The sequence below is a fragment of the Ursus americanus genome, chromosome 17 (genome assembly GCF_024610735.1).
Source record: "Ursus americanus isolate L20-20 chromosome 17, mUrsAme1.1.p, whole genome shotgun sequence".
In the NCBI taxonomy this organism is placed as follows: Eukaryota; Metazoa; Chordata; class Mammalia; order Carnivora; family Ursidae; genus Ursus; species Ursus americanus.
In genome coordinates, this window is record NC_142143.1 from 24,148,118 (window position 1) to 24,174,687 (window position 26,570).

General features: G+C 44.3%; 1 protein-coding gene across 2 annotated transcripts; it reads left to right on the plus strand.

The window, feature by feature from the left end:
- Positions 1-26,570, plus strand: HAL (histidine ammonia-lyase). Of its 2 annotated transcripts, XM_087868843.1 has the most exons (20): positions 1-438; positions 1,045-1,105; positions 1,212-1,239; positions 1,566-1,640; positions 1,733-1,805; positions 1,914-1,980; positions 2,279-2,316; positions 2,925-3,050; positions 6,877-7,016; positions 8,708-8,755; positions 9,401-9,548; positions 10,528-10,623; positions 10,712-10,770; positions 11,669-11,749; positions 14,343-14,408; positions 14,486-14,651; positions 17,089-17,223; positions 21,040-21,148; positions 21,248-21,317; positions 24,386-26,570. In XM_087868843.1, the coding sequence occupies exons 1-20, from the start codon at positions 192-194 to the stop codon at positions 24,524-24,526; spliced, it is 1,974 nt and encodes a 657-aa protein (XP_087724969.1). In that variant the 5' UTR covers positions 1-191; the 3' UTR covers positions 24,527-26,570. The 2 variants fall into 2 exon arrangements, with proteins under 2 accessions (XP_087724969.1, XP_087724970.1); XM_087868844.1 differs by lacking the exons at positions 1-438; positions 1,045-1,105; positions 1,212-1,239; ... (2 more) ...; positions 1,914-1,980; positions 2,279-2,316 and adding an exon at positions 2,344-2,627.

Sequence of the window (26,570 nt, forward strand, 5' to 3'; positions counted from 1 at the left end):
TGCAGCCCTCAATAAATATTTGTCCAATGTGTGGATGAGTAAAGGCAAGAGAGGGGGTGTGTTTTGGAAGTCCATCCCCACCCTCCCAGCCGACCACACCTTAGTAGTCACTGCCAGATAAAACTCTCCCGGCCCGGTAGCTGCCACGGACAGAGGAGCTGGTGTCGGGGTCCCCCTCGGGACGCGGAGCCATGCCCAGGTACACGGTGCACGTGCGCGGAGAATGGCTGGCCGTGCCCTGCCGGGACGCGCAGCTCACCGTTGGCTGGCTGGGCCGCGAAGCCGTCAGGAGGTATATCAAGAATAAGCCAGACAATGGTGGCTTCGCCTCAGTGGACGACGTGAGCTTCCTTGTGCGCCGGTGCAAGGGCCTAGGCCTGCTGGACCATGAGGACCCACTGGAGGTGGCCCTGGAGGACAACGAGTTCGTGGAAGTGGGTGAGTGACCGAGTCCACGCATGCCCGGGAAGGAGGCTCGGCGGCCCCCGCCACCCCGGGGAAGGTGCGGCCAGCGGCAGGTGCACACAAGCCTGGAGAGGGGGGAGGCTTCCCACCTCCACCCCCGCTACAGCAAGGCCACAGACCCAGAAACCAGCTGCCTTTCCTAGAGGTGTGCCCCTAGTAAGCCACAAAGGTTAGATTCGAACCCAAGACCGCCTGTCTGAATCCCTTTGCCGGTACAGCATGATTTTGAAGATCCTTCTACCCTTCGAAAGCAACTGAGCGGACTGGAGGCCAGCGGAATAGAGGCCTAAGGGTTCCGATTGAAGATAAAATAAAGCTGGGGATGAGGGGTGGGGGAGGGGTTAGATCTTGAACTTCAGTTTAAACCGGAGCCTACAGCCGACACCTGCATCTCTGCCTTTGGCTTTCCTCCTTTGCAAAGATGCTAAGAGTACTTGAAAGCTCGTGAGGTTGTTTTAAAGCAGCCATTTCTGTAGAAGTGAGAGGCAGTGGAAGAGCCCTTTCTTGGTGGACCAGCAATGCCAAATGCGGCTCTCCCTTGCGATCTGTAAAAGAGCCTCTCTGGTATTCTTGTTTCAGTTATAGAAGGTGATGCCATGTCTCCCGACTTCATCCCCTCACAACCAGAAGGAGTTTACCTGTATCCTTTCCTGCAGACTGTTTGGTCTGCTGTGGGGGCTACTCCTGCCAGGGACCGAGCTGGGGCTTTCTCACACTACCCAGGGTTTTCCTTTACCTGGCTTCAGATACAGCAAATACCGGGAGCCTGAAAAGGTAAGCTTCAAGCCAACACTTTTTTTTGTAAAGAAAATTAGGTCCCCCTCATATCAGGAGGGGTAGGGCCAGCAGAATTTATGAGCAAACACTATCAGTCAGGACAGGGCTTTATCCTGCTATATGGAGTTCAGAAAAGGCATCATGCTCATTTCTAGCTTTCTCTACTCAGCCCTTGAGCAAGCTTTTTCACTAGCACATTAATGTTTCAGAGCAGGGATAAAATCTCTCAAGTGTCAAAATTCAATTCTGCTCGAGGCTTCCCTAGTCCCTTAGTCAAGCAGCCAAGCTGCTCAAGTTCACGAAGGTCCCCTTCTTTTGTGCAGTACATTGCCTTAGATGGCGACAGTCTGACCACAGAGGATCTGGTCAACTTGGGGAAAGGACGCTACAAAATAAAGGTACAGGGGAAGGTGGGGAAGGATGCCCTCTAACCTTTTTCACTGCATTTGGAAGTTTTCAGCATGCTCAGCTTTGACCAACATTTTCCTAGCTCACCCCAACTGCTGAAAAGAAGGTGCAAAAATCCAGGGAAGTCATAGATAGCATCGTGAAAGAAAAAACTGGTATCCTTTTCTCTTTGTGTCATACAATTCTTTTTATTGACTTTTTAAAAAATGGCCTGTATCTAATGGTACCATATCTGTTTCTGTTTTGTTTTGTTTTTGTTCTAGTTGTTTATGGTATAACTACAGGTTTTGGGAAATTTGCCAGAACTGTAATTCCTGTCAATAAGCTAGAGTAAGTCTGATTCCCTGCTACACCCCCCACCCCAGCAAATGCATATTCACATGCCACCTGTCCCCATATTTGAGATTTCTTTCAACAAGAGAAATAATTAACATTTGCCCCAATTTTCAGATGAGGAGGCTAAGGCTCCTGTTGGCATTGAAAACACAGGCTTGCTGGTTTCTTCCAGCACATCACACTGCCTTATTCTGTCTCTCCCAAGATTCACTTGTTCTCCTCTTCATTTCCCCAGCTGAGGGGACACGTTCACTGCAAAGTATCTGAGAGGGGTTTTCCCTTTCTCTTCCAGAGAGCTCCAGGTCAACTTAGTACGTTCACATTCTTCAGGTAAATCATTTCCAACATTAAATGACTTCTAGATCTTGTTTGATTTAATGAATAACGTACAGCACAGTGTGAAGCATCCTGTAACAGCTGTGAACAGCTAGTGCATTCTAAAAACTAGTGCCAGTTCTGCTTCAGGAGGGAAGGGAAGTGAGAAAGCATCAGACAAGACCACCTTTCAGCTGAATCTCAGGAATGGGCCAGGTGGAAGGATGGAGTTGGGGTGGAGCATGTTTACCGCCATGCCAACAGAGTGGTGCATTCAGGGACTGAAGTGAAGCCTGGGACTCAGGGAATGAGTTGATCAGGATGAGGTGAGATGGGGAAGTCAGTCAAGAATCCGGCTGGACGCTCTTGTAAGGGTGTTGGGGAAGATGGGGCTCACTGAAGCATTCTAGGAAAGAGAACTGAAAAGGCAAAACTGGGGCTTCCCATTTTTTTGGAAGATGGAACTTTAAGAAGCAGGACAATCAGGAAGGAGAGCAGTCCAACTATCTGAGTCAAGAAGAGAAAGATGGTAGGAGACTGGACTGAACTGGAGAAAGATTTGCTAGATGGAGGTAGAAAACACTTTGATTTTCTAAGAGGAAAACATCAATTCTGTTTTGCAGGTGTTGGGAAACCACTAATCCCTGAGAGATGTCGGATGCTCTTGGCTTTAAGGATCAATGTCTTAGCCAAAGGATACAGTGGCATTTCCCTGGAGACCCTCAAACAAGTTATTGAAGTATTTAATGGTAATACTGTGGGTCTCTGGGCTGACCCTCCATTGAGGCTGGGCCTGTACCACAGGGAGACTTGGTTGATGGCATAGTGAGGAACCAGCAGAGACAAGACGGCATAAAATAATGGAGATGAATGGAAATGGCCTTGGCAAGGAGGAGGATAGCAGAGGGCTGAGGGTGGGTTTAGAGACACTTACTCCTGTATGCCTTCAACTCATTCTTCATCACCCTTCACTTAGTATTTGGCATCTTTAAGTCTGGAACAAACCCCTTAAGTCTGTCCCTGGGCTCAAAGCTGGAGAGAATTTTTAATTCAGTGATGCCCAGATGTGGTTAGAGAAGCTGCATCACATCATCTGGAAAACACAATGATTCCTGGATGTCCATCCCAAAGACCATTTCAGTAGTCCTGGTTAGTGCCTAGGAATCTGAAATCTTTATGCTCCCCAGATGGTGGGATAGCCAGACTTAAATAACTGGAATTTAACTTCTTGCAAAGATAGAACAGAAATGTAAAGAGATCAAAGACTTGCTTCTGGAGCAGGAAGCCATCTCATGCCAGGATACAATGCAGTTCAGTTTTTCGGAGCTTACTTCCAGGACAGAAAAATTCCAGCGTGGAGACAAGATCTGAAATGCTTGGGAGGCTACTATCCCTTCTCACAGATAAGGAGGAACATTAAAGATCAGTGCAGGCTTAGGAAACCTCTGGGTGCCTAGAGTTCTGAGAAGTCCCTAGGGTGAACTATGATCTGGAGGCTGGCCTGTGGATGGTACTGCTTTATCCTACCGATAAAGCATGATTTAGCAGTTGGAAAGCACACTGCTATTAGGAGTCTGAGTCTACTTTAGAGAAAAGAGGACTTTTTTTTTTTTTTGTAACTGAGAATTTCTTTCAAAACAGTACATATCTCCTTATAAGTGGTGGTGAGGTAGCAGGCTGGGTGCCTAGGAATCTGGACAAAAAAAGAAAAAGAGGGGCACCTGGGCGGCTTAGTTAAGCGTCTGCCTTCGGCTCAGGGTGTGATCCCAGCATTCTGGGATCGAGCCCCGCATCACGCTCCTCCGCTGGGAGCCTGCTTCCTCCTCTCCCACTCCCCCTGCTTGTGTTCCCTCTCTCGCTGGCTGTCTCCCTCTGTCAAATAAATAAATAAAATCTTAAAAAAAAAAAGAAAAGAAAAGAAAAGAAAAGAAAGAAAGTAAAAGAGACTATGTTGCCTATGCTTACCTCCTCAGAGAACCCCTGTGAATACTTTGGTGGGCCTTATCCTTCTAGAAAATTTTATATTACTTTTCTGATGTAAATATTCACATTTCCAAACATTGTCCAATAGTTTTGTTTTTTTCTCCAATAGCTTTTAATGGCTACACATACTCCGCCATATGGAAGTTTCGTAATTCCATGTTTAGGTCATTACTAACTTGTTCTTAGGAACAAGACTGTAATGAACAGCAGCTAGTTCCTGATCTTTAAGATAGATTGCTACAATTTCTAAAAATTTCTAGGTCTGATTAGGACATGCATAGTAAATGCAAAGAGGCAGAGGACCAAGGAGGAGGAAAAAGGAATAGATAATCTTTATGGGGATGTGTGTTTCAAATCACCTTTACAGCCTGACCTGGATTATTTTTCTATGTGCAGTGTTCCCCCAACCACCTTCACACAGCAAATCTGAGTATGTCCTGGTTAAAAATCTGTAATGCTTTCCATTGTCCTTAGGATAGAGTCTAAACTTAAAAAAAAAAAATTCCTATGCTGTATCTTTCATCCTCACGACTTATTCATTCCATAGGTGGAAGGCTGGACCCCTCCCACTCCCCTTCCCCCATTTTGCCTAGTGCCCCCAACTCTGTCAACCATCATCTTGTTCTGAGTCTGTTTCTGGGGGGTTTTTTGTTTTAGATTCCACATAGAAATGAAATCACCCGGTATTTATCTCTCTCTGACTTATTTTATTTAGCATAATACCCACTGAGTCCATCCATGTTGTCACACACGACAAGATCTCATTGCTTGTTATAGCTGAGTAATATTTCAGTGTGTGTGTGTGTGTGTGTGTGTGTGTGTGTGTGTGTGTGTGTATACACACCACCTATTCCTTATCCATTCTTCTATCAATGGATGCTTGGGTTGCTTTCATATCTTGGCTCTTGTAAATAATGCTACGGTAAACATAGGGGTGGCATATATCTTTTCAAATTCGTGTTTTCATTTTCTTTGGACCCAGTAGTGGAATTACTGGATCATATGGTATTTCTATTTTTAATCCGAGACTCCATATTGTTTTCCACAGTGGCTGCACTAATGCGCCTTCCTGCCGACAGTGTACAAGGATTCCCTTTCTCCACTTCCTCACCAACACTCGCTTTTTCTTGAGTTTTTTATTTTAGCCATTCTGCCAGGTGTGAGGTGATAGCTCACTGTGGTTTTGATTTGCATGTCCCTGGTGATGAGTGACGGTGAGCATCTTTTCACTTGTCCATTGACCATCGCTATCTCTTCTTTGAAAAAAATGTCTATTCAGGTCCTTTGCCCATTTTTTAACTGGATTTGGTTTTTCTGGTGTTGAGTTCTGTAAGTTCTTTATATATTTTGGATATTGACCCCTTATCAGACATATCATTTGCAAACATCTTCTCACATTCAGTAAGTTGTCTTTTCATTGTGTTGACGATTTCCTTCATTGTGGAAAACTATTGGTATAGTCCCAATAGCTTATTTTTACTTTTGCTTTCCTTGCCTGAGGATCTATATTTAGAAAAATGTTGCTAAAGCCAGTATCAGTAATTATTGCCTCTGTTTTCTTCTAGGAGTATTATGGGGTTTCAGGTCTCACATTTAGTTCCTTAGTCCATTTTGAGGTAATTTTTGTGTATGGTATGAGAAAGTGGTCTAGCCTTCCCAGCACCATTCATTGACAAGACTACCTTCCCCATTGTATATTCTTATCTCCTTTGCCGCAGATTTGTTGACCATATAGGCATAGATTTCTAGGCTGTCTCTTCTGTTCCATTGATCTGTGTGTCTGTTTCTATGTCAGTATCATACTGGTTTTTTTTTTAAGATTTTAATTATTTATTGGACAGAGAGAGAGACAGCCAGTGAGAGAGGGAACACAAGCAGGGGGAGTGGGAGAGAAAGAAGCAGGCTCATAGCAGAAGAGCCTGATATGGGGCTCGATCCCGTAACGCCGGGATCACGCCCTGAGCCGAAGGCAGATGCTTAACCACTGTGCCACCCAGGCGCCCCCCAGTATCATACTGTTTTGATTACTACAGCTTTGTAGTGTATTTTGAATTCTGAGATTGTGATACCTCCAGCTTTGTTCTTTTTTCTCAAGGTTGCTATTTGGGGTTTTTTGTGGTTCCATACACACTTTAGGATTATTTGTTTTAGTTCTGTGAAAAATGCCATTGGTATTTTGATAGGGATTGCCTTGAACCTGTTGATTGCTTTGGGTAGTACGGACATTTTAACAATATTAATTCTTGTACTCCATGAGCACAAAATATAGCAATTTTTTGTGTTGGCTTCAATTTCTTTCATCAGTGTTTTATAGTTTTCAGAGTGCTGGTCTTTACAGTCTAACCTTAAAGTGGCTACAAGAAATAGGTTTTTCTACTGGGAAGGTGCCCCTTCCTGCCCAACCCCCTTATTCCCCTCTGCCATTTTTTAAATAGCAGCTCGGCCAGGTTCCTTAAGCATTAGCCGTGCTTGAGGAATTCTCTTTTCCCACGTATATGTCCCATAAGGTGACACTAGCTCCTACTGGGGGAGGTTGGTCTCACGGGCAAAATGAGGACAGCCAGAAGTGACTGGTGCCTCCTTCTCTCCCAGCCTCCTGCCTGCCCTACGTTCCAGAGAAAGGAACCGTTGGTGCCAGTGGAGACCTTGCTCCACTCTCTCATCTTGCTCTTGGGCTAATTGGAGAAGGGAAGATGTGGTCTCCAAAGAGTGGCTGGGCTGATGCTAAATACGTAAGACTTTAATAACAACTTCCGTCTGCAGTAATTTCCCTAGGCTGGACGCCAGCTGCATGTGCATGCTTGACAGCACTGAATCCTCACCCAGTGAGGGTGCCACCGTTACCCCTGTTTTATAGATGAAAACTGAAGCTTACAAGTCACACTGGGTAAGGCTCTTCGCTCCCATACTTTACCGTCAGGCTTCTGAACTTGGTGGTCATCTTGGTGAAAAGGTACAGTGGCCCATGTTAATCCCAGCAATTTATTCTGCAACTGAAACTCTTCCAGTATCTATCCAGGAGTCACATACTGGTGGGAATTTATTTCATTGCTGGTCTCACAGTGCGGAGCCACGAATCACAGCACTTCTTGCTGGTTCCATTCCCCCCCCCCGCCCCGAGCTCCTACCCCATTGGCGAATCAGAAGGGCTTGTTTCTGATAAAGCTTTACTGTTTTCCTCATCCATCTCCAGATTCCATCAGAGCAGCCCAAAGAATTATGTGAAGTGTTATCTCAGGTCAATTGCTGTGAGGTCCCTCAGTGAAGAGGCAGAGGACCAAGGGGGAGGAAGAAGTTAAGAGAACAGATAATCCTTAGGGGGTAGAGGTTCCAGATCACCTTTGTTCCCTATAGCCTGATCTTTATTTCTCTGTGTACATGGTTTGCCCAGCGCCCTTCGCACAGCAAATTCCAGCATGTCCTGGCTAAAACCTGTAATGCTTCCCATTGTCCCTAGAATCAAGTCTAAACTTAGAGTGGTTTTAAGAGTCTTGTTGGTCGCATCCCTGCTCCTCAGTTCTGCAGGAGCTGGAGGTTCCTCACAGCTGGAATGTGCTGTGTCTGGGAAAGAGGGACGGGCACATGCTTGTTCTTCTCCTCCCCACTCACTCCTGTCCCTCCCCCTGAGAAGTCCTCTGGGAAACTTCCCTCTCTGCTCCTCTGGTTCTTTTCCCTACCCTCCAAATGCCTTTTGCCACTCTTTTGTGCTCTCCTAGCATCTTACGTGCTCATTTTCCAGCAAACCCCACACACTTCCAACTTGCCAGAGCACTTAACATACTCTTACTCTGGAATTGCCGCTGAACCAGTCTGTCTCAATTTTCCGAGGCCAGACCCAGGACAACACCTGGAACAGTCTGGTGTGGAACAAATACTCCAATAAAGTTGTGAAATGGACGCAGTGAATGGTGTTGACTCTGTCTTCCTTCCTCCCCAGAGGGACCTTAGCATAGTGACTGTTTCCCTTCTTTTATTTCAGGGGAAGATAATTCCACCAGTGTTTAGATAAGTAGGATAAGGGTGGAGGACTTTTAAGGTCAAGCTCTGGAGGCAGAGACTTGTGGACAGTCAGGAACTCAACCTCGGTACAGTAGAGGTGTCATATGTGCTCAGGAAGCAGCAGGAGAAAAACAGTCACTGAAGGTGGAAGCTGAATACAGAGGACCTCGAAACCAAAATTCAGGGTTATTTCTGTAGAAACTAAAGCCCCTGATTTAAGTATAAAAATTACGTGAAATAGAAGTGTGCTTTCAGACTAAAGAACAGAACTAGAGCATAGACCGGAGTAGATGGACAGAATCCATTCACGTAGGTCTAATCTTTTATAAGACAGATCTTTAGGCTTAAGGATATTTTATAGATTCCTTATGAAATTAAAAATTGGTATTTGATACCCATTTTTATATTTTTAATCATTCTGCAGGTCCTGGAAGCTCATGGATTGAAGCCAGTTGTTTTGAAACCGAAAGAGGTAAAGAGATTCGAGGAAAATTTACTCATTTTAACAAGTCTTTATTTATAGACTATTTTCAGTCTTATTATCAGTCTCACTGGTTCCTTAAAATAAATGTGGATTTCATGTTTGTAAAAAGTTTGTCAGTGAAGAAAGGACTCCTCCACAAGCATTCAAAAGATTCTTCATTCCACAGAGGCTTAGGGGTTCTCTTACCTAAGAACTTAAACTCCAAATCAGGATCTCTAAGGATCTCTAACAGATGCTGTTAAGTCAAGATCCCTCAGCGTGCTCTCAACCAAGAGTCTTAGACCAGACATGTCTGCAGATGTCTTGTCCACAATCATGACCAGTTAAAGGAAAGCAGCATAATTAGGAGCCACAGATTTTATATGCAGTCTACACTGGAGGTTCATTGCTGCCTTGAGAATGGGTATACTTAACAGGTCTCCAGTTGCCAGGTTTATACTAACCATTTCGCATAGGATGGCACTTAATCCTCCAGTGCTTACTAAGCATTAGTGCCCTGCACTTTAGAAAACGTAAATAAATGTCACTCAGCTGACTGGTTAACTGTTCTCTTATGGAAGCAAAAGATGTGAAATCAGCTTATACGTGGGTTACAATAAATACAGGAAACGGCTTATCTCCTCCTTTCCAAAGGGCCTGGCGCTCATCAACGGGACACAGATGATCACCTCCCTGGGCTGTGAAGCCGTGGAGAGAGCCAGTGCTATTGCGCGCCAGGCGGACATCGTGGCGGCCTTGACCCTTGAGGTGCTGAAAGGCACCACCAAAGCCTTCGATACTGGTCAGCATGGCTCTTCTGCTGCGTTGCTATTCAGTCAGCCAGAGCTGGTTGGGTGAGCTGGTCCAGGTCTTTAGACAGGAGAGTGGGGAGGAGGGGTGGATGGTAGGGGAAAAAGAAAATACCCCGTGCCTGTGGCATACGCAATATTGCTCCGGCTTCCTCTAAGTCATGCCACACTTGATCCTTGAAATGACCACATTTTACAGACAGATGCTGACTCTAGAGTTCATCCAGAATTCCAGATCACCCAGGGCTGACTCCCATCCAGCTGCGTGCTGTCTTAGGAATCTGTTCACAGGGTTTAGAATTAGAGTAGGATTAAAGTTGGTCCCCATTAGAAAATTGGGAGGGAAAAACTGTGGAGGGTGTAGGTTACCTGGAAAGTAGTGAATTTGAAAGACTCCCTACCATTGTATGTAGTAGGACAGAAAAACTGTCTGAAAATGATTGAAAACTGTCAAAAAATTGGCCACTAAGGGGGCGCCTGGGTGGCACAGCGGTTAAGCGTCTGCCTTCGGCTCAGGGCGTGATCCCGGCGTTATGGGATCGAGTCCCACATCAGGCTCCTCCGCTATGAGCCTGCTTCTTCCTCTCCCACTCCCCCTGCTTGTGTTCCCTGTCTCGCTGGCTGTCTCTATCTCTGTCGAATGAATAAATAAATAAAATCTTTAAAAAAAAATTGGCCACTAGGGAGCTCCCTTCCATTATCAGCCCAAATCTTTTTAGGGTAGGCCCAGGGTCTTGAGTTGAATTCCCAGTGGGCTCAACACTTTGTTTGTACTCGGATATTTAAAGTAGAAAAAAATATGGTCGATGAGGAAAATCTTGCTTTTGGAGTTAAGTTTCTAATTGTGAGTGCTGGTAAGAACCTCTGGGACTTCTGAGGGCTGTGTCAGCACCGTTAATGGTCCTGAATCATTGATGGTAGTTCATTCTCATATAGGAATTACTCAGACTTCTTCTCCTTCATCAATTCTAGACATTCATGCAGTCCGCCCGCACCGTGGGCAAATTGAAGTGGCTTTTCGGTTTCGGTCGCTCTTGGACTCAGATCACCACCCATCTGAAATAGCAGGTCTGGGCGTGTTTATAGAGTGAGCCTATCTGGTGTTGCGTTTTGTGTTAAAAATTGATCACGTGTCCCTCGCCATCCCCTTCCACAGAGAGTCACAGGTTCTGTGATCGCGTTCAGGATGCATACACCTTGCGCTGCTGTCCACAGGTAAACGGAAAACAGATATCTTTCCTTTTTTCCAATTAAGGGGGGAAACAGAAAAAGAGGAAAGTGTTCAAAAGTCATGTAATGGTCAATTATAATCCAAATTTCTTTACTTCCTCTTTTAAAAATTATGCATCTCATACTTCCATTTGTCCAGTTATTGTAGAGTTTCTGTTCTCTATGATAAGCTGTTTGTTTCCTTTTGAATTGCTTTGCTCAATTCTCTTCTACAGAGACAACATGCTGTGTTGGTTTAGTGATGTAACTTTTAAAAATTCTTAGTAACAACGACATCCTAACCAGTTAATGGAATAGTACTGGTTCTCCCTTCTAGATCCATAAGAACCAGCCTGACAGAGAGGGTCACAGGAAAGGCCAATCATAAGTCAAGTGCACATCATGATTGTACCTTACCTGCATTTAATAAGCAGATATAAACCATCACAAATAGATCCGTGAGGCTCAACTTTAGATAAAAAAACACGGAAGACCTGAGTTGGCAGGAGGCGTGAGGCAGTGCAGATGTTTCGGCTCACTGGTGTATTAATTAATGGTATCATCGCTGGCAATTAGTTGGATGAGAGATTAATATGCTTCTCAAGAGTGAAACAATATTTCATTTTGTGCCAGATTCTAGTCTAGAGTGTAATAAAGAGTCCTCCCTAGAGTAAATACTTCCATTTCCCTTGACTCAGCAAGTTCCATTCCAGCGAGTTGATTGAAGTATCCATGGGAAAGAATTGCTAAATTACCCTGTAACACAAATAAATCCCAGTTTAAAACTTGCTTCCTTGCCATTCTAATAACATCCTTGCTGTTCTAATACGAACATCAGACTCTGTGTGACAGACGCCGTTGTCTGTGTTTCCAACGCATTCACTCACTTGATCTTGTATTTTAGGTCCACGGTGTGGCGAATGACACGATAGCGTTTGTGAAGAACATCATTACCACAGAACTCAACAGCGCAACAGATAACCCTGTATCTTTTGACTGCTTACTAAACTGCATTGTCGAATTCCAGCCGGGAATTTCAGATCCGCTGAAGTGATCATCTTGTGTGACATCTCCGTTTCTCACTCCATTTCACAGACTAAGCACCTAAGCAGAGGTTAAGTGATTTTCTCTAGATCAGAGCTGGTAAGTGACAGAGGCAGGGCTGTGCACCTAATTTCCCTTCAGTGTCTAACATGTCGTGCTTTCCAAATGGACCCATAAAAGGCTGAAGGACATCTTTCCAGCACTGGCTGAGAGGGTTCTTGAAAATGTTTGCCCTAAAACCCAGTGCTGAGATTGCTGATAGAGGATGGTCACAGATGTGATTGTGGGGACCCCGGGTAGGTGGGCATTTATGCATTATTCCTGGTTCTAGTGACATTTTAAACAGAAGGCAACTTGTAAACACTTACCAAAATATTGCTCAAAGAGCTACAGCTTTCCTCGTCTCAAGTTTTTGTTTTCGACATGGACTTTACTCCAATCAGGGTTTCCAGATTTTACAAAGAATCGTAAGAATACTTCCATTTCTCAAAGATGGAGCCCTTCTTTCCTTCCTGGTGTGGGTTTCATAGAGCTATCTTATTTCTGCCTTGGAATGTTTTTTGATGGTATGGTTCCCTCCAGATGGCGACGTGATCAGTCAGGAGTCACACTGGCAAAGTCTTCACAGAGATACTCAGCACTGCCTTTGAAGACCACCCAAGCCCTTAGGAATATATTTTTCCTATCCCACATCTACCTCAGTTCTTAACACTGGAGAAAGTGCTGAGTTCACAACCCTGGAGGCCATTCCTAGCTGAGGTTAGCAGACAGGTTTCACAGCAGCTGTGTAAGATTTCTCACAGGACCTTTCCAGTGTGGTTTCTCTGACAAGCTTACTTCAGGATGTGTGTTTCATGTCCTCAGTGTCAGGTTGTTTTACAGTTAGGTCAGACCCACACTAAATAATTCTCAACTCACTCACCTCAACACCGCTCCACCCCCCATCCCCAAAATGGAGTAGAGCTTTCATGAAGTCAGTGTAAGTCTTGTCTCGTCTATCAGTTCTTGTAGAGGAGAGATATCCATTCTCCACTTACATAATTTAGACTTCTTTTTATTTAAGAGAGGAGAGAGACAGACAGAGTGTGTGTGAGAGAGAAAGAGCATGAGCGGTGAGGGGGCAGAGGGAGAGGAAGAAGCAGACTCCCCACCGAGCAGGGAGCCCCAACCGGGGGCTCAGTCCTGACCCTGAGATCATGACCTGAGCTAAAGGCAGGCGCTAAACCGACTAGGCCACACAGGCGCCCCCATAATTTAGACTTGAAAGGGTCTCTTATAGAGTAAAAACAAAGAATTACCATTAAATTAGTAGATATGGGAGAGGGATAATTCCTTACTAAATTCTTCTCCCACCACGTGCCCCAGCAAAAATTTCAGCCCGAAGTTATTCCCTTTCTCAATTAAAGATTCTTAATTATTGATGAATTTCCAATAAGGTAATATTTGGAAGTTCTCCCGCAATACTGGTTTTAATTGAAAGAATATTCTTCCCAATTTTTCTGTTGTAGAAATAGAGCATCTACTACACAGTTGCTAGAGGTTATGGGAGCTGAGCTCTAATTGCTATAATCTGATAGCCAACAAACAAATATGAACAACTGGAGAACAGCTGAACAAGCTTAAGTTCTAATAGGTGCAGAGATTACTTGCTATAAGGACTCAGAGAATGGAGAGAAGACTAGGGCCTGTGACTGGGCGTGGGTTCGTGGAGAAGAGCCAGCGCTGGGCCTAATAGGCTCATGGTTGTAAGTACAGAAAAGGGTAACTCCCAACTTGATGAAGTTATGTAATACATGCATCTCCAGCTTCTTGGAAGTCGGAACCTTTCTCGCACAGAGTGAATTCCTAGTTGATAGATAATAAATACTCTCTAGTCCAGTAGGTGTAGATCAGCTCTTTGGAATCTACAAGAAGGGTCTGTTACTGCCCTTGTCTGGGGGCCTGTTGGTTTAAGTGAAGTGCATGATAGAATGGAACGATCCTTGAAGGCATTAATACGCACTGAGCCTAAGTTGCTCCTACTTAGATGGGTTTGCAACAGCCTATTGGCCACCATTTGCTATGGATGCTGCTGCAGGATCACTGAGTAGAGAGTTTGAAAATCTTCCCAGAATTGATTGTTCCAGACAATTTGGTGGTTGCTCATCAGCAAAGGCTTCCATTCAGCAAACTCTTCTACCAAGCTCAACCTCACACTGCCCCCTGAAGAAACAGAACTGGTGTCCTGGTCGCTGTTCTTAGTTTCAGATGTAAACTTTTTGAGGGAAAGTACTAACCACTAGATTACGATAGCTATGGTGCTTGAGAATCTCTAATTTCAGAAAAAAACCCAAACGCATTTCATGTTCCATGCTTCCTTGGCCCCCAGTTAGGTGTACATGATCCATCTTTAAGGTTTTGGGTATTTGTCTTGTTTTGTTTTCGTGTTCCTTTATGTCAACAACTGCTTACTTATAGAAAGACTCTCCTTCCCTCCACCTGTATTTGTACAAGGGCTATGAGTGTTAAAAATTAGCCTTAACCTGTTTTGCAAGATGGTTTTTGCCAGCAGGGGAGAGACTATTTCTGGAGGAAACTTCCATGGTGAATACCCAGCCAAAGTAAGCTTTTTAGAATTGCTCCTGACCCTGAAAGCATATTCCAATTTAAGCCAACTGAATTGAGACACTCTTCCTAGGCCCTAGACTATTTGGCCATTGGAGTCCATGAACTTGCTGCGATTAGTGAAAGAAGAATTGAAAGGCTCTGTAACCCCTCCCTCAGCGAGCTGCCTCCCTTCCTGGTGGCTGAAGGTGGTCTGAACTCTGGGTTCATGATTGCACATTGCACCGCAGCAGCGCTCGGTAAGAAAACAGCCCAAGAATACTGCCCGTTCCCCAGAACACAAGCCTGTGCATTTCTTCTGAAAGTGTCCAATTTTGTCCTTGAATGAGATCTTTTTCCCCACCTCATTTGCATTCTACCTGTCTTGATAGAAATGCGGAAGGGGACTCTAACATTTTTTAGAAAAAAAAAAAACTAAATAAAACTTAAAGCGACAGAGACATAATAATACGCTAATGAGTTTGTAAATGATGAGGTTTCCACAACTTCTCTGTAGGAAGCAATTTGATAGCACATAGGAGCTTCATCATTGTAGCTTTTTCCCTAATCTCAACTTGAGGACTATCAGAAGGAAGAAGACAAAGACATCTACAATAATGGTGAAACTTGAACTGACCTGAATGATTAAGCTTTGGGTACATTCCATTAGCTACCCCAACCACGAAGAACATAGAGATGATTACAATATGCAAACATGCTTCTACGAAGATGCTGTCCATGAAAACCGAGCTGCAGTGTAGCTGATTTCTGACTCAAAACTGTGAGTAACACATCAGAACAGGGTCTGGTACAAAGGACATGCTAAGGGCTCCATTTCTATGTGCTCGCTTAGTGGTCACAACAACACCACGAGGCGTGTACTGTTATTACCTCCATTGTACAGATGAATACCCGAAGGCCTGAGAAGCTAGGTGGCTCACCCAACACCGGACAACTAGTAAGCAGAACTGAATTCAAACCCAGGCATGTTTGTCCTCAAATCTGTACTCTTGCTTCAATTAATGTGGATCTCATTTAAAATCAGTCCTTAACCCTAAAATATGGTTGGCAAATTTTACAAATAGAAATGCAGGATGTTAAATTTGAGTTATTTAGGACATACTTGTACTAAAAAAATATACGTTTTTTTCTGAAATTTCAAGTTAACTGAGCATTCTGTATTTTTTCAGGCAAACCTACCCAACAGGCAGGAGGGCATGTGCTTAATTAGGAGCATAGACTCAGTCCAGATTCCGACTCTGCCATTTATCAGGAGTGTGATATGGAGCCAGTTTCTTAATCCTCTTACCCTCAGTTTACTCCTCTGTAAAATGGGGGTGATAAATTTATCTAATGGGGATAATTGGAGGATTAAATGAATTAATGCATATAAAGCCTTAGAACTGTGCCTCGCCATGTTGTAAGCACTAAATAAATATTAGTTGCTATTAAAACTACTAACCCCTTCCTCACTGAAGCCTCATACAAAAACTCAACACAACCCAAAGGAATCTCTGAATTCATTGTGTCCTCTATCCAGTATCTTCTAACTCCTTGCTTACCTCCTTATTAAAATACTGCTTTGAGGGGTAACGACTTCTCACGCTAACATAGGGAGGTCGTGGTAACTGATCTAGAAAACGTTAGGGACTTTGGAAAGCTTCATTTGATGCTTTTGGCTTTCCCTAAACTGCCTATTGAAGTTGTTCCGCTTGCTTTCGTTATAATAAAACGGGTAATTTTCTTTTTCGGGGACATGTAACTTTCTTTCGGAACGAGCCTCACCACAGACTATGTATCCATATAAGCAGGTTTAGGGTCCCAGGACCTGGGACTTGCAGTGTTTGTAACCTGGAAAGTTCTGTGTGGACCAGGACAAGCCGACCACCTGGTCTACAATGCTAGATTATCTCAGGATCCCTTATAGCGTAGAGAACAATTGAAGCCTCACCCAGCCACTCTCGGGAGCAAAACTCTAGGGGAGAAATCTCTCCCGTGGCTTCTGGAGCCAGGGAGGAGTTCTGGAATCTAGGTCTTCCATACTTAATGTGTTGTCCTCGAGCCAAGAATCTAGCCATCCCCAGAGAATTTGTTAGAACAGTATAATCTCAGGCCCCACTCGAAACTCGACATTTGCATATTGACAAGATGGAGTGACTCATATGCACAATAAAGTTTGATCGAGGCCATCTCTAGAATTTCCTCCACCTCCCTAAGATATGTCCAGCAGTCTTGGAGCCCTTCCTTACACCCAGGCACTTCTGTCATCACTGGACCATCTAAGCTATGAAATCTCCTTGCTCAAGATCTGTGGGCCCGGTCTCCATCCCCAAATACCACCCTGAATTCTAATACCTCCTCTGGTGACACAATTCCATTGTTCTCGAGCACTTGGAAAAGTCCATCATGTCTTTTTTCCCTAGTCTCCCTGGCATGCTAAACGCTTCCAGTGTTTTCGACTGGCCTTTGTAATAGGGTTCCTATCTGGTCTTACCTCAAAACTCACTATTCCCTCCTTTTCAATTTGATACAAACCCAACCTGCTTCCTTTTCCCAAAATAATTTTGGACCATCTGGCACTTCGATAACAGCCAAGAGCTCCTGGAGAGAATACTCCACGCTATTGAGCACATCGGGAAGCCAACATGGCAATTTCTCCCGTTAGCAGCATGCTTACCTTGCACCGGCCTCTTGCAGTTTCTGAGAACAAGGCTCTGTGCCACCCCTCGTCTGTGGACTCTCTCTCCACCAGCGCTGCCACGGAGGACCACGTCTCCATGGGAGGATGGGCAGCAAGGAAGGCCCTTCGGGTCATCGAGCATGTGGAACAAGGTAAACCCAGCCAGGCTGGGACGGCGAGCCTCCCTGATAAACGACTACCGCTGTGACCCCTGCCAGCAGCAGTGGCGTCACCTGGAACTTGTTAGAAGGGCAGGTTCTTAGGTCTGGCCCCAGCCCGGCTAAATCAGAAACTAGGGAAGAAAGCAGAACGACCTGGGTTTAACAAGCCTTCCAGGTGATTCTGAAGCTTGCTGAAAATTAAGAACCATACCTGCTGTCTAAGCAGGTTCACTGGTTGGCTTAATTTTTTAAACAATTGAAAACATTCAAAAGCGGAGAAATTAGTACCATGAACCCTCCTGTACTCTGACTCACCACACATTTGCCTCATTTTTGCCTTGACTTTTCTCAAGTTATTTTCACACAAATCCCATCACATTATTTTCTTCCTGCATACTTTATCCCTTAAATGTGAATGCTTTTTTATCCACCACGATGCCGTTAGCATATCCAACAAAAATCAGCAGTAAGGCTTGCTAGCGGCGTTGAGTGCGTACTATTTCCCAACCATCTCAATGCCTGCATAGTGGGTTTGTTCAAATCTGGACTCAAGGCCCGCAGTTTACATTTGGCAAAGTCGTTTTCTTTTTTTTTAAGATTTTATTTATTTATTCGACAGAGATAGAGACAGCCAGCGAGAGAGGGAACACAAGCAGGGGGAGTGGGAGAGGAAGAAGCAGGCTCCCAGCGGAGGAGCCTGATGTGGGACTCGATCCCATAACGCCGGGATCACGCCCTGAGCTGAAGGCAGACGCTTAAGGACTGCGCTACCCAGGCGCCCCGCATTTGGCAAAGTTTTAAGTTTCTTTTCATCTAGAACAGTTCCCTCGCCCTTTTTTTTCTTCTTGCCATTGACTAATTAAAAAACAAACAAACAGGTCAACCCTCTGTTAGAGACTGACATTCTGGATTTACCTGTTAGCCTCCTTGTGGTGTTAGTTTTAACATGTTATCTGCATGTTAGCTCTGTCGCCTGCCTTTCTGTGGAACACTTAACAAGCTTCAGATCCACATCTTTCAGTAGTTTCTAGGGTGGAGCTGTGTTAGGCCAACCTCTCCCTGCCTTCTTAATTACTGCTTGCTTTGTTTTTTTAAAGACAAATTGCCCTCCTTTAGGCGTTGTTAACTAAGCTACTAAGTTTTTGCCACTGTATCAGAAGCCATTGATGACAAAAGAATATCACTATAGTAATTCCCCCTTATGGAGGGCCGGGGAGGGGGTGGGAATGTTCCAAGAGCCCCAGTGGATGCCTGACACCGACGGTAGTACCAAGCCCTATGTAGACAATGTTTTTTCCTGTACATACATACCTATGATACAGTTTAATTTATAAATCAGGCACAGTAAGACGGTAAGAGATTAACAAAAATAATCAAATAGAGCAATTATAACAATATATTGAAATATAAGTTATATGAATGTGCACTCTCTCGAAATACATTAGCATACTTTACTCACCCTTCTTGTGACCATGTGGGACGACAGAGTGCCTGCCGGGCGAGTGAAGTGAGGGGAACGATGCCGCCATTGGGACGTAGTGTTAGGCTCCTCCCGACTTTCTGAGGAGGCTCACCTGCTTCCAGGCCGTGGTTGACTGTGGGCAACCAAAACAGCAGAAGGCAAACAGCAGATAAAGATTAAGGTATTTTAAAATAAACGTGGGAGAATTAAGTGCTCTTATTCTTGAGATATAATTCACATACCATACAATCTCCCATTTAAATTGTATACTTCAGTTGTCATTAGTATATTCCCGGAGTTGTGCAATCACTACCACAAATCAATTTTAGAACCTTTTCATCCCCAAAAGAAACCTTGTACCCTTTGCCTACCACTCTCCCATTCTCCCTACCCCACCCTGCCCCAGGCTTAGGCACCCATTGGTGTACTTTCTCTCTCTATGGATTTGCCTATTCTGGACATTTCATATAAACGTCATACAATATATGGTCTTTTGTAACTGGCTTCTTCCAGGCAGCATATTGTGCTCACCGTTCGTCCATGCTGTAGCATGTGTCCATGTGTCCGCATTTCATTCCTGTTTTATGGCCACATAACGTTCCATCGTATGGCTGTGCCGCACTTTGTTTATCCATTCAACGGGCGAGGGATGTTTGGGCTTTGTCCACCTTTTGGCTAATATGAACACTGCTGCTATGGACATTTGTGTACAAGTTTTTGTGCAGACATACGTTTTCATCTCTCTAGAGTGGAATTGCTGGGTCATATGGTAACTTACATCCATCTTTTTGGTGAACTGCCAGACCGTGTTCCAAAGTGGTTGCACCATGTTCTTACCAGCAGTGTTTGAGAGTTCTGATTTTTCCACATCCTCGCCAACACTTATTATTAGTATCTGCCTACCATGGTGTATTCCTAATGTCCTAATGTTTGCTTGGCCAAAAGCTTAAGGAGTCACCCTTGTCGGTTCTCAGATCTTCTATCCAGTTCATCAGCAAATCAGCCTTACCATCAAAAGACACCACATCAAGGCTCCATCATCTCCTTTTGACTGGTCTCCTTGTTTTCACTACGGTCCTTCTCCAGTCACCACATACGATAACCAGGTTGAGGTTCTTAAAATGTAATTTTGACCACACCATGTTCCTGCTGAAAATTTGGCAGTTACTTCCTAGTGCTCAAAACAATATCCAGCCCCCTTCTGGTAGCCTGCAAGAATCATGTGTGATCTGGCTTCTGGCTCTCACTGACACCTCTCTCCTTTCTATTCTCTACCCTGGAACCACAGTGTTATTCTTGTTCCTGCCCAGGACACATCGCTACCTCAGCTCCTGTGTCCTTGCTGGCCCTGCTGTCTGCAAAACTGTTCTTCTAGGACTTCACGCAGTTCACTTCTTCACTCCATCTTTGTAGCTCTGCAGATCTCATCTCAGATGTCTTCCCTGTCCACCCCAGCTCAATTTCTGGAAGTTTCCAATTCCTTAAGCATAAAGTGAGAGGACTGCACTAAAAGATGTGAAGTTTCTCCCAGGTCCAAAATGAATTCTATTTCTTCATCTCCTCCCACGGTGACCTGTCTGTACTCACCAGAGTTTGGAGTGTGCATCATAAATTTTCAGATAAGAAGTCAAATGTTTTTAATACTCTATTTCAGTTGATCCCTTAAATGGTTTGATCAACTTGAAGCTTCTAAATTATCTTCTTGGCAAATAGTGGAATCTAAATGTAGGGAAATTTAGAATTCAGTATTCAAAGTTGATAATAAGGTATGGTACATCTAAAAAGAGTTCTTAACTGGGAAAAAAAAGTATAAAGACTGTTTTATCAAGAAACCTAAAGTTGGCAAGATACCAATTTCTACAATTTCAGTTTTAGTGGGCTTGGGAGCCTTTGAGTTTGAAGGCTTGAAGTGAACATTATAGAATTATCCAGAGCAACAAAAGACTGATTTGCTCATTCACTGGCTCCTTCAGTCCTTTGATGAAAGTCTATGTACCAGGTATTACAGGCCAAAGGGAAACAGCAAGACTAAAAACAAATGGACATTTACACCAGGGTAGAAATGGGACACAGATGTCATCCATCTTGATCAGATGAAGTAAGAAGGAGAGAACTAAGACATTTACCTGGATAGCACTTCCCTTCTCAACATTAAGGATACAGCCAAGGGGGTAGAAAAGCAAACTTTAAATGGTAACCAAATACCAAGGCAGCTTCATTCTACCAATAGACAGAGAACCAACCATCTCTTGGTCGGTGAGAGCTGGCCATCAACTTCCACGTGAGTGATATCCCCCCAGCATGAAGTCAGCTTTAAACAGCTGTACCCTCCACCTTTCTTGTAGTGCTGGCCATCGAGCTTCTTGCTGCCTGCCAGGGTATAGAGTTTCTACGCCCCCTGAGAACAACCACTCCTCTGGAGAAGGTCTATGACCTGGTGCGCTCTGTTGTAAGGTAAGGTCCAGCAGGCCCCTGGATGTGACGTCATTTCAGAACTGTGAACCCTGGCAGCAGTTAATGTTTGGCTGATGGTTTGATGTGCTTTCTCTGTAGGCCCTGGATAAAAGATCGCTTCATGGCTCCCGACATTGAGGCTGCACACAGGCTGCTCGTAGAGCAGAAGGCAAGTTGACCACTTGGCTTATTTCTTAGTTTTGGAAAAGCAAAAGTTTTATTTTGGAAAAACTATGGAAAAGCAAAGTGGGAGTGGGGACTGAAGAAATATTGTCTTATTCTTTTGTTTCCTGTCTATTCCTTGGAAATGAACAAAAAGGAACTCAACTTCCAAGGCAACTAAAAAGCTATTTGATAAACTCTTCAGTGTCCTATGTTACGTCCAAACATTGACTATCTAGTGATTAGAAACTGAAATGACTGTGAATGGAATTTGGGGCAGGTATTCATGAGGAGAAAATGAGATGGAAGGTTCATTGATTCCCTTCACCAAGAATATTCTCTTTTGTTCAAAAGTGCTTTCTCTTTCTGTGATGCTATCACCACCACCTCCAACTGGTCCAATGACTAAACAGAGCTGAAGACAAAACAAAATCCCAGGGTTTTACTTCAAAGGTCTGTGGGTCTGTCTAGTGCTGTGGTGTGTCCTGGCCCATCACCCTGGGTGAGATATGGGTTCCCTTACTTATTTCCTCTGGCTTCAGTGAGTATAAATTTATCCAACAGGGACAGATGCCTCATAGGCTGACTTATTTTTTAAATATATTTTTTAAAGTTCTTTGAGCCTTTTGTTGTAATTTGTGGGTATCATGTTCTCTAGAATTTCTTGATTTCCCCTGGAACCATTGCTCTGCTCTTGGGGAATGACTTTGCCCTTTGATAGTCACACCTCTCATTTCTAAGTTGTGCCCTACACCCTGTGAGGGGAGACCCCCTCGAGTGCTGCCAACTTTGGTGCTCGTAGAGAGGCGTGGGAGAGGTAGCCTTTTTTATTAATTAAAATATACCTGACACATAACATTATATTTGTTTCAGGAGTACAACAGAATGATTTGTTATCTGTGTATTGTGCAAAACGATCACCACAGTAAGCCTGGTTACCATCTGTCACTGTGCATAGTTACACTTTCTTTCTTCTTGTGTTGAGAACTTTTAAGATCTGCACTCTTAGTAACTTCCAAATATCCAATACAGTCTTATTAACTCTGGCCACCCTGTTGCATATTCTATCCCCAGGACTTATTTATTTTAAAACTGGAGGTTTGTACCTTTTGAGCCCCTTTACCCATATCCCTCACCCTCTCCCCCCCACCTCTGGCGGCCATGGGTCTGTTCTCTGAGCTCTGTTGCTGCTGCTACCATCTAAATTCCACGTATCATACAGATCGTACAGTATCTGTCTTTCTCTGACTCATTTCACTCAGCATACTGCCCTCACAGTCCATTCATGTTGTCAGAAATGCCAAGAGTTCCTTCTTTTTTATGGCTGAATAACACACACACACACACACACCCGCATTGTCTTTATCCATTCATCTGTTACTGAAACCCAAATTCGGCTGCCCATCCCTTGAAAGGCCAATATTGAAGAGATGAGTTTTGATGGGAAAGGAATATGAGCTCTATTCGGGAGTCCAGCCACCTGGGGAGAAGGCAGACTCTTGTCCCAAAGCCCACTCCCAGGTTTCTGCTTGGCCCAGGGATATTTAAAGGGCTTTAATCAGTGAAGGGAGCACAGTGGTCTGTGACATTTCTCGCCTGCATGCGGACTTGATGATGTCAGCTACAGAGTTATCTTGGTGCTTGGCGGTTGTGCAAGAAGTTCTAGTTTTTTGGTGTCCAGGGGTGGGGGTCAGTTGAGCAAGGAGGTCTGGTCCCTTGGTACCCAGAGGCGGCACAAGAGTGTTCTGTTCTTTCGGCAGAGGAGGGCAAGAGCTACAGACGCGCAAAGGGAGGGTCAGGAAAGTCATTTACGTGTGTGACCTTAAAATAGAAAAACATTTTGATCAAGTTTGCTGGGCTAGTCAGAAAGCCAAGACGGCTTCCAGCAGCCTTGCTGGCCTCTGTGGCCTGGGAAAGTTCTAGTCCTTCATTGCCCCAAGGCCAGAGGTCTGCAAATCTCAAAGAAAGTCAGTTAATACTGTTCCAGATCAAGGACCTTACGTCAGCAAGCAAGAAGTGTGTTACCTTGACTCAAGTTAACTCCTAAGCCCGGCCGGAGCACCGCTGTGCGGCCGTTGGTGGACACGTAGGTGGCGGCCCCTGTCCTGGCTGTTTGTAAATAACGCTGCAGTGACCCTGGAGGTGCAGGGATCTTTCCGAGGAAGTTAGCCGTTGCAAGGATACATGTTCTAAGGTAATACAAAAGAATAGGAGATGCTCCTTGGTGGTTAGCCCCAAGCTGATTACAAAGCAGCTGTAAATCAAAAACAGGACCTTAGCTTGAGAAAACGTGAGGCTTGAAAGAGATTAGGCTGCTGGATGGAGCTACAGAGTAAACAAGGATCCAAAGTGCTGCGTCTCAAACTGTCCTGTGAATCTCTTGGGCGTCTGGGTCCAGGGGATGCCGGTGCTGCTGGCCCACAGCTCGCACTGGGAGCAGCAAGAGCATAAGGAATAGAGCACCTGCCTGGCTCAGCTGGTTAAGCCGCTGCCTTCGGCTAGGGTCATGATCCCTGGAGCCCTGGAATCAAGTCCCGCATCAGGCTCCCTGCTCAGTGGGGAGGCTGCTTCTCCCTCTGCCCCTCCCCCCAGCTCATGTGCTCCCTCTCTCTCTCTCTCTTCTGCAAAAATAAGTAAATAAAATTTAAAAAAATTTTAAAAAGAGTGTAAGGAGTAGAGCACATGTGCCGTGGAGATCCAGCAAACGAGGAAATCCACTGCCCCGTTCAAAGCTTGTTTTAGAAAACACACATTCATACCCTTGAGCAACTTTCCTTAATTCTGTCCACATTGAATTGTCCAGGTTTTGCTGATGTGTTGGCTTGTTTTGCTTCCGAAGAGTAAGCAGCTGAAAACCTTCCGGGTAACTTTAGAAAGGTTTTGGACTTTGTATTTTAAAAGCTGTGAATGCAATCAAAGACTAATTGACACAGATCGTGTGTCAAATGGCTTATAATGAAAGCAAGCCAACAGCTGCAACGCGCCTGGTCAGCTCTAGACGTTTTGATCAGATGAAGCTGATGGTTAGCATGTGAGAACAATGTCAACATTCTGACTCTGTTTTATCCTTCTCAGGTTTGGGAGGTAGCTGCACCATATATCGAAAAATACAGAATGGAACATATTCCAGAATCCAGACCTGTTTCTCCAACAGCATTTTCACTGGAATTTCTACATAAGAAATCCATCAAAATCCCAGAGTCCGGGGATCTTTAATCTTTGTCATAGAGGAGCAGATCGGAGGGTGCTTGGTTGAACAGCAAGCAGTCTTACGCTGAAGAAGAGACCTGAGCACTTTCCTAAGTAGATCAATTGTTCAGTTCTTCTAACACCTCCTTTCTTAGGCTGGGACAGCATTATAGTCGCTCGCTCTAGCACTGTGTTCTTGTTGACCTGGTTTGAGACACAGAAGCTGGTTTCAGATTATAGGAGTTTTCTTTCTTCCTTAACAATATCAGCAGGCCACTTAACATTATTTGAACTTAAATTTTGAAACAGATTGATGGTATTCTTTTCCATTAGACTTTAAAACATTAGACTTTTATGAACCTCTTTTTCTTCTTCTTTTTTTTTTTATGATTTGACAAGCTCTCCACTAGATAGCTTAGGCTGATTGAATTATACCACGATATGATGAATGTTCCTTATGAAGCCTTGATCAACAACTTATTTTAAAGTCATAATTTGTCCTGAAGCTTCTTTCTTCTATTAATTGCATCATAATATAGTCAATAGGTCAACAAGAGGTTTTGTGTAAAGGCTTGCTATTGGAGTGGCCCTTATTGATATTTATCAAGTATCACTATTCATCTAAAAAAAAAAATCTCAGATGCTTAAGCTGGAGTTGGAGGTTAGTATTATTACCTTCTTACTATGTGTTAGTACTTTATTCACAGTCCTATAACAACCCTGCTTTAAGAAGCCTCCTGTCCCACAAAGAAGGAATCTTATATTCAAAGGTAACCAACCCCTTCTCTATAATGGTAATCATTAAAAGGAGGAACAATTGACAGAGGTTGACGGGGCCCTGGGATGTGTTTCCCAGTCTGTTTTTTTCCTCAAAAAAAGACAAAGGACTGGGAAGCTGGGAAGGCTTAAGTATAATCATCTGGATGAAAGATAGGTCAGATGACCTCTTGGCTTCCCAAGGTGAAGCTCTGTGACTTAGCACCTATGTGTGCGAAGGCGTGCAAGGCACTCCAGGTGCAGGAGCCTGGGACCAGGGCTCTCACAACTACAGTAGGCCAAGGAAAGAACAAACACACTTGCCAGCCTGCCTACCCGATTCCAGCCTAAAATGGGCCCCACGGTATATTTCACAGTAGGGTGTCACTCTTTAGATGGCACCCTGTCCCCAGGAAAAGGTGGAGACTGAAGTGAAAGTGCTGCCTACAGCAGTTTGGCAGCTGGGAATCTGCTGAGGAGCCCGTTTGCTGAAAGGCGGCTCTGGGTGCTGTCCTTTGTAAAATGTCAACAGGCACGAATGAGTTTTCTTCGTGCTTAGCCACGAACCCCAGTCAAACCAGTAAACCCAGCGGTCTAATGGCTGCTCTTCACTCCAGTCTGGGGAGTGCTGGATCCCCACAGGCTGCTGTGGTCTTCCAGGGCACTTTGCAATTGAGTCTTTGAGACAGCTCTGTGAACAATGGATTATCACATGCTTCAAGGGAACGTCAAGGTAAATGTGGAATAAACTACGTCTCAGTTGTCTTATGTTGTCACAATATTCTTATAATTCTTTGATTTTTATAACGAAGTTTAGTGCCTCTTTAGGGAAAGGCTTTCTAGCTGCAGTTAATCAAGTTTCGGAAAGGTTTAGTCAATGAATGTTAGCGCACCGCCATGTGTCTTTAGGGAGTGTGGTTGATTCGGTGGCCTTTCTCTTTCCCGCGGAGTAGCAGCAAGGATTAGAGGCATCACAGTTTCCTCCCAGCAGGCTCACCTGGGCTTCTTCCCCTGCTGTCTCAGGGCAGCCAGAGGGCAAGCCCCAAAGCATTAGGGCTACAATGCCACCCTTGCTAATGTCCTGTTGGCCAAAGCAAGTCACCCTCTCCAGCCCAAGTCAGTCTGGGAGAGTAATACTCGATGGCATTAGCATGTGACTTGCGGTCCATTACTGTAACGATCTACCACGTACATAAAATCAAACATACAACCTGAAAAAATCAAGACACCTTTCATTACTACTTTAAATTTGAGTCTCATCTTTGTATCTGGTCACTGGATTATTATTGTTTTATTAAACCTTCTCATTATCTCA